General features: G+C 42.8%; 1 protein-coding gene across 1 annotated transcript in view; it reads left to right on the top strand.

Moving 5' to 3' along the window:
• The window catches only part of LOC122792437 (extracellular calcium-sensing receptor-like), a 169938-nt gene that overhangs the window by 89421 nt on the left and 68017 nt on the right, over positions 1–12500 (top strand). Inside the window, exon 4 of the mRNA XM_044060224.1 lies at positions 12032–12500. This exon is cut by the window's right edge and continues 371 nt beyond it. Within this exon, the coding sequence (XP_043916159.1) occupies positions 12032–12500 (469 nt within the window). The remainder of the gene's footprint in view (positions 1–12031) is intronic.

The following is a 12500-nucleotide window of genomic DNA, read 5'->3' as shown; positions in this document are numbered from 1 at the left end:
TGGCCCTGTGAACAAGATATGCACAGTCAAGAGGTACTTACCTCTTGAGGGTGCCCTGGACCTATCACAGAGATACACACATGCACACAAAGTAGTGAAGTCTGGAACTGTTTCCATTTATGCAGTTTCACACCTATCATCACCACACATCTCTGCCCAAGTCCACCACTCTAAAGACACCATGTCCTCCAGAACGGTCTTCCGAGTTCAGTGCACTTAATGTGTAATGGCACACACACTCACCCACATCAGTAACCCTCTCACACACAGTGTTCACTGCTGACACCTTTTGCTGTAGTCATCTCCACCTGTGAATATAATGACAGCTGTGCCCTGCTCTCGGTAGTCTGTTACCAGGATGGCTTGTTCTGACAAACAGCATGGCTGGTCCATCCATGGTATAGGAGCACAGCCTGGATGTAATATTACATGTATAATTGTTACTTTTTTCATGTCTAACCTGCCATAGTTGTGAACCAAATGCTGCCTTTTAGCCAGTGCCACACCATGCAGTATCCACTTCTGCCTCACATGGTCATCTTCTACTGCTAGGTACTCCACATACTCCTCACGAGGCACTTTCTTTGTTTCTGACTCTGGTACATCCTCTCACCCGATGACAATTCCCTGTTGTATTTGTTTACATTCCAAAACGTAGTGTAAGTTCGCACGGATAGCACATATTTTGCTGCATATATCTGGATCATACTGCAAGGTACCAGTGGAGACATCTAGCAGTGGAAGTTAGCCTTCACCAATCCAGACACACATTTAGTGTTTTGGAATTAAGATAGGGATGTGCTTATGCATTCTCTGCCATGTTCTATGATTTCTTGGCAGTGTTAATAGCCATATCTCCAGAGCATATCCAGCATCACCAATAAGGTGTGTGTCAGGGAAATCACCTCACTTAAATTGCTGGTATAAGTTGGATGTGTGTCAGATGTGGGAATCATAGACACCACCTGGTTGACACACCTACAAATTCTATATTATATACTGTATGCATTGCAGACCAGCTGGCAGCTGATGAAATGGAATTTCTTATATTTGATATATCATTGCACTTGTATCCCAGATGGGACCTTGATGGAAATGTGGGAACAGCTGATTGCTCCCATAATTCCTGTATATTGTTGTTTGTCTCCTCTGTGTTACGTGAGAACTACATATGTTCCTGCACATGCTGTAGCATGGAATCAAAAACTAGCATAGTATCTGTGAGATATCAACCAGAGATGCCCTCATCATGTCTCTTGTTAATCACTGGAAGGTTTATTTAGCCAGGATTCTCAATGTTAACATACCTTGATATCCAAAAGCATGGCTACGCCACGCATCCCATGAGCCTCAATCTGTTACAACTCCTGCATACTCTCTCTGTCCACACCATAGCAGTCCACTATCTGAGCATCATGGAGGGATGAATTGTTAGACGTCGTCAGATCCTTCTGGGATGCAGTGAGTGACAACATGTGCCTTCTTGACTACTGGCTGTATGAACAGCCTCATAAATATACATTACAGCTAAACCTGGTGCTACCCCAACACAATATTGTAGTCTCTGTCTTTGTTCACACCTGGATTTTATGGTATATGTTTGCATTGGAGGCTGCAATTCACTGGGCATTTTCTTACACATTTCTAAATCACTTTTCCATATTGTTTACCTCATTTGCATTTAACATCACCCTCATCATAATAATGCTGCTCATTTTTATCTCATGGTACATTTATCTGCATACCATGCCAGTCGCATGATTTAATGTCCTTGTACAAATGTGATGAGTATCTCTGCATTGCTCTCACCCTGCACGTGGCTCCTTGTAGTGCAATTTTGCCTTTTGCATTGCACTATTTGATTCCGAATCCCAGGGGTTGTCTTAGAGTTCTGTCAACTACTACCAAAAAATGAATGTTATTAATTGTCAGTAAAGACGTGTGTGTGTGTGTGTGTGTGTGTGTGTGTGTATATGTATATATATATATATATATATATATATATATATATATATATATATATATATATATACATACTTGTACACATAGAAAAAATGAAACTGTATGCATAATTTTTACGGTCAGGATCTAAAGACATTCAGCACAGAGAAGCAGCAATGGACAGGAGATAGTCAATTCAAAGACATAGCCTGGTCAGTCATCCAAGGGCGAAACTAGTGTGGGATGCAGCCATGCAAATGTTTGCATAATGATATAGAGATGAGGAGCACCACACAAAGAGGCATGCATATTATGCAAATTCCATCAAACATGGCGTAGAGGCCTAGAAAAGTATAGAACAGCTGCAGTGCTCCAAGGTACAAGCTAATTATGAACACTGGAGGGTTATGGTGTACAGGTGACTGGAGGTGCTAGGAAAAGCAGCAGTTATAGCAAAACAGCATGTGCTAGTGGCCACTATTAGAACCAGAGTGTGTGTGGGATGTGGCATGGTTCATCCATTGGTATAGCAAAAACAAAAGGTGCCATCAACATCTCACTTATCATCATGTCGCAGACCAGCTGACAGTGGACTTCTACCATGTGGACAGGGAGACCATATGTGAACTAGTCAAACTCTGTCACCCACAAGCATGGATTACCCAAACCTGTGGACACAAAGATGTGTGTAACATTAACCATATTAGCTATATGGACATTACTCTGAACTACAGGGGCTACACCAGAGATATCACAGTTATCCACCTCACACGTTCTGCACCAGTTGTTTGACATCGTGCTGCAGCATGTGTTTGAGCATATCTGGTTTCCTAGGACTGCAGAAGACAGAACAACCAATATGCAGGCACTTTACTGCATGGCCCATTTCCCAGAGACCCTAGGAGCCACAGACTGCACACACGTTATCATTAAGGCTCCACCTCATCCATGGAGACTGAGATATCTCTGCAGGAGTGTCTTCAACTCCCTGAGCTGCCAGGTAGTTTGTAGCACCCAACACATTATATATGTAATGTGTCTGTGCACTGCTCAAGTAATGCCCCTGATTTACACATATAGGCTCATAGGTTCATAGGTAGGTACTAGGCTATTGGCCCTAGGGCCTATATAAGCCTAGCCAAAAAGGTACCCTGGCTTTCACTACCCAAGAAAATTATTTTCCTGTACCACTGTTGAGCAGAGCCCCTGAGGTGATTCCCGGGGTGAATTTCCTATTTCCCATCCAATCATCAAGATTTTTCTTCAACAGTGCTAATGAGGAGCTTTGTTTGATATAGATTCATAGGTTCATAGGTAGGTACTAGACTATCGGTCCAAGGGCCTACGTAAGCCTAGCCAACAAGGTTCCCTGGCTTATGCCACCCAAGAAAGTTATTTTCCTGTGCCACCATCGAGCAGAGACACAGAAGTCATCCCTGTGGTGTATTTCCTATTTCCCATCCACTCATCAAGATTTTTCTTGAAGAGTGCTAATGAAGAACTTTGCTTGACATAGATGGGTAGCCTGTTCCAGAGTATGGGAAGTCTCTGGGACAGGAATCTATCCCTCCAGCATGTCCTGTTTATTGTGGTGCCAAGGTTTAGGTCCCTAGAGTGTGTAACTCGGAGGGATTGGGATTTCTTTAGGTATAGCATGTCCAACAGCTCTGGGTTTGACATAGCTTTATATGTTAGGCAGAGATCACCTTGGAGTAGGCGATATGCTATGGAGTAAAGCTAAAGTTTTTTTGAGGCTGTCAGTGTAAGACATTTGTTTGAGGCCAGTAATCCTCATTGTGAAGTACTTCTGTGGCCTTTCCAGCTTCTGCAGATGTCTTGTGAGGTACATTCCAAAAGGGGCATTGTACTTTATAATGGGTCTAATGAGTGTTGAGTAGAGGGGAACAATTACCTCTTTTTTCCTGGATGAGAACCCTTTTATGATGAGGTGTGCCATGTAGAAGGACTTCCTGACTACTGTGGTGATGTGACTATCAAAGGAAAGATTACTGTCTACCTGGGTCCCAAGGTCTCTTATCACATATTCGGTGTTAAGTAGATTGCTGCCTATGTGGTAGTTCATGGGTACAGAGTTTTTACCAAAGGGGATGACACTTCACTTTTTGGCATTGAGCTTGAGGCCATGGCTCTGACACCAGGCATCTGTCTCAGTGAGGCCCTTCTGTAGGATGTCCACATCATTTGGGGACTTGACTATGGCTCCTAGTTTGCAGTCATCTGCAAAGTTCATTAGCCAGAGGCCTTTTGTGTTAGCCTGTACTTCAGAGAAGTAGATACCAAACAGGAGAGGTCCCAGGATGGAACCCTGTGGTAATCCACTTGTCACTGGTCTGAAGTCATATTTGGAGTCTGCTACTTTCACAGTGTGGGTTCTGTCAGTGAGCCATTTGGCAACCCATCTTGTGACATAGGGATTTATACCTAGTTTAGTGAGTTTATCTATAATTCCAGAGTGGGGGATGGTGTCAAAAGCCTTGACGAGCTCTAAATAGGCTGTGTGAACCACCTTACCCTCGTCTATGGCTTTGGTGACTGCTTCAAAGAAGTCTATCAGGTTTAGGAGACATGATCTGCCTTTTACACACCCGAACTGGGTGGGGTCCAGAGTTTGAAGATTACCAATGTCTTTGTTTATAAGTTCCACAATGATACGCTCTATGGCCTTGCAGACCACTGTATCCACAGATACTGGATTCCCTTAGAATGACATCAGAAGCTTAGCCAATTGTTGAAGTCAATCACTTTGTCCTTGTACTGTGGTATCATTCTGGATGATGGCAGGATGCTACTCAGGGCTAGGGTCATACCTGCCTAGGCTACAAGATCAGAGAGCTTCTCCATGTCTCTTTCATGTAGTCCAGGGAGGTACATCTCAGATCATTCACACCAACATGGACAATGACAGAGTCATATTTGCACTTGTTGTCGAGTGACCATGTGTACATGTGTTATGTGGTGGATTCTGGCACCTGACAGGCAGCTGACAGTAACTTTCTTCTTGTTTAGCCTGGTGAGTGGAACATCAGTGTGCTTGACTATAGAGTCACCTATGACTAGAGTGTTGGGTACGTTGTTATGCCTTATGGGCTGTGGTTGAGTGGCACACTGAGTTTGTGGGCTATGTGTCATTTGGGTTGTGTTGGGGGTGGAGGTTGCTTGAATTTCTGCTTTAGAGGTCTCTGTTGCTTGAGCAGATTTTTATTAAGAGCTTCTGTGAATGTAGGTGTGTGTTTTGTGTTTCTATGGGTCTGTTTTGGTGGTGTAGGTTTTGAGGGACTATGTGATGAGTGTGGTGTGGTGCAAGTGTTTACCTTTTCCTCTTGACTGTCTAGTCCAGTCTTGGGTGAAGACAGCTTTGCTTCCAGTTTGGCTATATAAGTGCATCTCTCACAGGTTGTAGTGTTGGGTGGTAGGAGGAGACGGTTGTCTGTGTACATGAGGCAATTGCTGCATTGCCCCAAGATGCCCAGATTCATACCCATGGTTCATGTGGGAGGACTTCCTATAGGTTTATCTAGCCAGTAGGTGCACATATAGGTGATTTGCACAGGGAATTATGCATAGTTGCCATGCAGGCAGGGATCAGGTCACATATAATGGTGAACTGTTGTGCATTGCAGATAGTGCAAGACATGTAGAGTCCTGAATCATGAATGTATCTGCAACCCCTGACCAGGACAGAGGTGGGATACAAAATACCCTATGCTGAAACATAAAATGTTAAGGCGCACATGTTCAGACAACTCCAGAGATGGTGCCACTGTTTTAACACTATGGCAAGTGAGTTGGAATATGATCCTGAGACCTGTAGTAATATGTTATGATGTATAATATGGCACTACAGAAACACCTAGTGTACTGGGAAAAAAATCCCAGCTGGGTCCACCATAGTGGTAAGACCAGCAGTGGAAGAACAGGATGTGAAGTTTGGGAACAAATAGGCAGCAGCTGGATCACAGTCAAGGCAGAGGTGGGCACAAAACATCACATTATTGGCAAAGAGATGGTATCAAGTCTACGGTCATGGGCCATGACCCAGACAGCACAGAATATGATTATACATAATCATACCCTGGTACTGCATGGACTGACCATTCTGTGCATCAGATATTACTATACTCATGGAGGTTATGAAGTGGACAGGGCATAGCCATCATGAATTGCACAGGTGGGGGAAAACATTGAGAAGTGATGTTATACCTCTCAGCTGTCCTTGAATTTGCAGAACATTCCTGGTAATTCTCTGAGGAGAGTCAATAATGCCAGTCAGTAGAGCTTCATAATTCTGATTCCCCAGAAAATAAATGCTGATCCAAAAAAAACTGTTGCTACATTAACTTTCTAAATGAGCTAGAGTGATATTTAAAAACTATCCCCAAATTCAGTCCTTTGTCTCCCCTTTATTTTTGGCTTTGTCCACACTTCTTGAGCAAAAAAATTGATTGAGAGGTATGGGTGACAGCAAGACTCTTATTTAGTGTAGGCTCATGGGATGGGAACTTGCTAGCTGCTGACTCTTGTAGGAGGTTATAGGGAGTCAGAAATCACATCCTCCAGTGGCAGTATTGAGCTATTAAGATGTGACCAATGATGATGCCCAATGTGATGTCTTGCAGTCTCAGAGCTTGATGTGATCCATGACAAGGAAGGCAGAGAACTATCAAATTGTGCACAAGCACACTGAATCGTGTATTCCATATCAGAAGCCCTCACAGCTTTGTTGTCTGTGACCTAGACAATGGTCACAAACAAGCATGGCAATCTGGATATTGAAGGGTGGTATTAAATGACCATTTATGAGTGACCTAGGGAGGCACTAGAGGTGTAAACCCTGCAAAGCACTGGTGCCCATGATGTGAGATACCAATGACCAGAGGCGACAAACTGTGTGGTCATGCAGCCATAACTGAGAGTGATGCCATGTCAGCAACAGTCTGTGTAATCTGTGTAGGGCCATCGTGTTCAGCCACCTCACATCTAAACTCTCCCATGGTTGTGGACTACATGGCCTGCAGTGGCAGACTGGAAAGAAGTTCAACTTACAATGTAACTCATTAAAACAATAACTAATTTTTAATTTGCAACAGCACTCTCTGTTCCCTGTCTCTGTACTTCATGTCACTGTAAAGTATTGCAGATCATCATGGAAGTCACAAGCCGCACTCACCATCCTCATAGTAATGTTGGTAACAGCTCTTTGTGCTTGGATCATTGACCTGAATAACTGCTAATTTTAGCTAAAGGACAGACTTGGGATCACGGCAGGAATACTAACCCCTACACTTCTCCCCTTTGGTAGGTATGCACTTATTGGAGCTTGTGAGATTCTTAGATGCTGTGTGGGTTGGGGAATCATGTGAAGTTATGGATTAGTTCTCAATTACAGGGTGCCTACTATGCATCTGTGAGGTTGTGGGATATGTCTGTACCTACAGATGGGCCTCTGACATAGTGTTGCAGACAGTGACACTGTGTCATCAGACTGTGATGTGCACATTGACATCACCATCATCCACAGGTTGCTCTACTGACATTGGGTATGTGCTGTCCAGTTTTGTTAGTTCCGCCACCATTAGAGCACACCATGAAATCTTGAACACATGATACCTTTGGCAACATTGGGTAATACCTTTACCACCTGTCCTGTGGCATATCTAGTGGTAGACAATGGGATATATGTATAGCATATGTACATATACATACCTTGACATTAGGGCTGTTGTGGTTGCAGTTTAGTGGCACCTGAAAGAACTGATATGCAAAAGGTCCTTGGAGAATCAACCCCATCATGCAGTGCAGTGTACAATATGGATGTGCACTGAGTATCACTAAACTGGTGTAGCCCTACTGATAGCTTAGTGGTCATTGCCATCCAAGACCCCACATGCAAGCCGCTCCCAGGTATGAGTGTCCACCACTCTCCTCTGTGATCTGTTTCTGTGTTGGTGGTCACCCCTGTGTTAAACATGTCTTTGGCAATGCCACATGCTTTGTCCTTTGCACACAGTATCATATCAGTTACCCTTTGCTGCACTTTTTGCAGAGACTTATTATGGCTGTTCACAGCATTTACACCCTGCACCACTCTTTGCCACACCTTACCTATACAGCTTGTCTGTAGCACCTTCTACCCAAGAAGTACATGCTGTGTGTGCAGAGGGTCTTTAGTAATACCTGTATCTCCAGGGTGGTAAACTTGTGGCAGTTGCTTCTTTCAGGGATTATATACACCTGTCAATTTCTCATGTTAGTGGGTTTGTGTGGTATGCTACAGCATTCATTTGCCTATGGCCACAGACCCCTTCCCCATAATGCAGCTGTTTAGCAGCACCTGAAGTGTGCTTCACACCTATATGTACATAATGCAGTAAAAGGCATGTTCTCCCTAGACCACTTTGTGCATCTGCCTGTTGTCTTCATGTAGCACTATATATACCTTGTTACACACCCCTTACACAGTGTTGCCATACCACACTGTATGTACAGGGGCCATCATGTTCCCTGTGGTATATCCTCACCTAGGTGCTTGATGCCCTTGGTGTACGCCCCACCATAGCTGAATATTGTAAAACCTTGACACTGAGACATATTCCCATTTACACATGCCTTGTGTCATCTGAATCTCTGTTACTGCCATCCACCATAGCAATTGGTGACAGTGATGTGGCATATTACCAGGTGGGTTTTCTTTTGTCACAATTTGTATGACCAAGTCCACAGAGCCAGTGTATCAAGTCTTGTATTCAGCAATTCTTCATCTCTGTGTTCACAAGCAAAATGTCATTTATGTATGGAAACATGTGATCATTATGTTCTTACACACAGCCTATTTAGACCCAAAGTGCTGCAGCACATGGCTATGGACATTTGTTAGTATCCCCACTGTATTGCTACACTGCATGTTACATGATATTTGAGTGTGTGTTGGTATATACAGGGCTACCATTTTAGCTTCTCAATTGAACCAGAGTGAGAGGACATGGCTTGCTCAGGCACTAAGAACTGCGTAGCTCCAGCACTGTGTACCAGGAAGAATAATGTTTCCTTGTTTTTATGGCATAGGGACTTTGATAAGCACCTACTGGAGCAGTATAATGGCCCCTTGTGCAAAGTCGATGCCTGACAAACGCTTGCCAGAACAGTGAGTGATACCATTCTGGTGAGTAGTGCTAACATCATTATAAGCATCTGCATAACACCACCCTGACCTAGTCCAGTAGTGGGAGCAAGAGGCTAGGAAAAGAGAGTCAGACATGTAAGATTTTTTTCTCCACCTATTCTGTTACCTGGTGTACATATTTACTGAGGTGTGCATGCTTTGTTTGCAACAGTAGAGTAGCAAGAGCTCATTAAATCAGGATGCCACAGATGGGGGAGCTGCTCTACCCAGTAGCAGGGTACATATCCCATGAATGCCAGCCCAATGTACACCTGCACTTGCATGTGCATCATGTTAGTACTACTGTGTTCTCATTTCCTTATTCTTCTGCATGCCCAGGCCTGGTAGAGGTGATAGAACACTGGTGGTTAACTCAACCTGTGTCAGCTGATACCTCTGGTATTGGGGCAACAGTGGTCAACAGGCCTGTCTCTCAGTAGAACGATGCAGGTCACCCTGTTGAAAGTGACCTGATAGAATCAGTAGTAGTCTTTATGTCCACTTCTCAGAAGGAGTGGCATAGACTTATATTCTGTCAGTGATCCTGAGGAGTCTTCCATCATCTGCTGGCATCAGTTATGGAAGCTGGTATGTAGTGAGGTGCAACAACAACTGGATGCCCACCTGAACACCATGAAACACTTTTTGGTACAGTTTGTTAGGCTGTTCCACTGGGAGGTCCTGACAATTGGGCCAACAGTGGTGCAGCCTGCAGATGATGCCAGCCACAGAGGTAATTGATGGCTGGAGTATGTTGCACTCTGATAGGACTAACATCCATCCATGGATCCAGCCCTATTGCTGTCTAGATGTCCCTCTCTCCTATATCTTTTTCTCTATACCTTGTTCATTGTCTAACCCTCATTATCACAAGCTATCCATCCTCTGTCTATCTGTCTCCATCCATAGCTATTCCCTCCTTTTGTATTTATATAATCTCTGTCAGTCTTTGTCTGTGTCGGTTTACCTTTATAAAGGCGATGCACAGTCAGGTGAACAACAAGTGTTCGAAAGGCTGTTTGCAAATGCCGAAGAAAAAAAGTTTGAATGTGAATGAGCGAATGCACAGTGACATTCGCTCATTGCACATTCAACATTGTGGGGCAGATTGCACTATAGTGGGGATCGGAAAATGGTTCCTTTTCCCACTGTAGTGTGATCTCGAAGTTAGAATAATAAAATAGGGGGGTGTAGGGGTGCAGTTGGGCTTGCCCCCCTGCTTTACACTTCATTTTTTTTTGTTCGACATTAATGTTAAAAAAACAGCTAATCTGCTTTTCAATTTTCTGTTTTTTGAACATTAAGGACTGTCGACGTTTTTACTTTTGTGGTTTCTAGTCGCTCATATGAGCACTCGAACCACTGTGATTCGAGTTTATAAAGGTAAACCTCTGTGTCTTATGTTTGTTTGCACTTTCACTTCTCCGTCTATCCTTTCTACCACCATTCATCACTACCTACCTCACCTATCCTTGTTCTACATATTTTGCAAATGGAGCTCTCTTTAACAGGACAAACATAGCCTGTGGTTATCCTTGTGGGTTTTCCTCTGCTTTCCCCTGATTATTATTCTCCCCTTTCAGCATTGCAGTATCTCCTTTCCTCTCCATTTATATGATGAACTGGTTTAGCGCACTGCTAAGCTGATCCTCATGTGGATATCTGGATGACCAGAAGTAGCAACAATGTAGCACTTTGCTGTGCATATGAGCATGCATATAGTCTGCTGCACTAGTCTACATTGGTGGTGACATCCAGCAAGTCAGTCATATGCCCTTTTGTAGCACTGCCCATTAACTGGATCTGCCTAATGCTACTCTTTTCCATAACATAACACCACTATTTTATTATGCTGTCCTTTCCTTGGCATGTTGGTACTCTGTCAGCTCTGCTACATAGCTGATTAAATGTGGGCACATAACTACAGGCTGTACACTTTTTAATACTGAGCATGCATGCAGCTGCTGTCTATGAATCCCAGCCAGTATCTGAGATACGTGGCTACATGGATCCCTATCAGATTATCAAAGTTTCAAAACTTCAAAAGTCATATGGTCGGGACTATATGATCGAAGTTTTGAAACTTTGAACATTTTGAATGGAGATCACATTACAGCGTGGAACAGGACATTTACCCTTTTCCAATGGAGTGTAATCTTGGCGTTGGTATATTTAATTAGCAGGGGTGTAATGGGTGCAGAAGTGCTTGCCCCCCTGCCAAAATGTTAAAAATAGAAAAATATTTATTTATTTTTAATGTTTTATGGTTTCGGCCATATGATTTTGGAAGTTTCGGAGACTCCATAATCTGATATAGATCCGGCTACATATTATTAATATTTTATATTCCATGGTATTCATGCTTATAAATGTCAGTTATATTCCTTGTTGCTTTACTGATCTACAGACACTTACACACACACACACACACACACACACACACACACACACACACACACACACACACACACACACACATGAACATCATGTAACAGTAGTTACTCCTTGTGCTTACTATCCATGTATAAACACAGCTATATATGCTGGTCATTCTGCATATACTGTATCTGATAGTTCAATAGGACTTTTTAAGTATTTTAGCAATTATACTCTGAGACAGGTAATTTTCTAACAAATTTCTTTAAATTTACCTATTCACAGATTTTACTTGGTAAAACTGACATGGAAGATGCTTTATGAGCTACGTTTGGCATACACACAGTGAGCTTTAAAATGATTTCCTACCCTTATTCATTGATTCCTTCAATGATTTACCTCGATTATTCTTTGGAACCACTCTGTTATAACTCCTTAGTAGTTAATCCTCTATTGGCATTCTGTAAAATATATTAAAATGAACAAAAACAGATGTACTTATCTGCATTTGTAACACAAACATTTTTTTTCTAGATCAGCTATGTGTCTTCGGTTAGTATTTTAAGTGACAAACACCAGTTCCCATCATTTCTTCGAACTATACCAAGTGACAATTATCAGTCAAGGGGTCTGGCAAGGCTTCTAGTGTATTTTGGTTGGACATGGGTTGGACTTCTTGCAGAGAATACTGATTATGGTTACATGGGTAGTAAAATCTTCAAAGATGAGTTAGCTAAGGCTGAAGTCTGCTTAGCTTTCTCAGAAACAATACCAATTGTTGATCCTGAGAAGAAAATCCAGCAGATAACAGACATCATTGCAAAATCTACAGCTAAAGCTATTTTGATCTTTTCCTTCGTGTATAATATGTATCCCCTGATGGAGGAAGTGGTAAAAAGGCACATAACTGGAAAGATATGGATTGCTAGTGATGGCTGGGCTGATTCCCCCTTACTTTCCAAACCTGCATTCTTAAAACCACTACATGGAACCATTGGGTTCA

Source organism: Protopterus annectens, chromosome 1.part2 (genome assembly GCF_019279795.1).
Source record: "Protopterus annectens isolate FY-2018-M chromosome 1.part2, PAN1.0, whole genome shotgun sequence".
In the NCBI taxonomy this organism is placed as follows: Eukaryota; Metazoa; Chordata; order Ceratodontiformes; family Protopteridae; genus Protopterus; species Protopterus annectens.
Note: the sequence above shows the minus strand (reverse complement) of the source record. Positions and strands in the feature narration are given on the sequence as shown.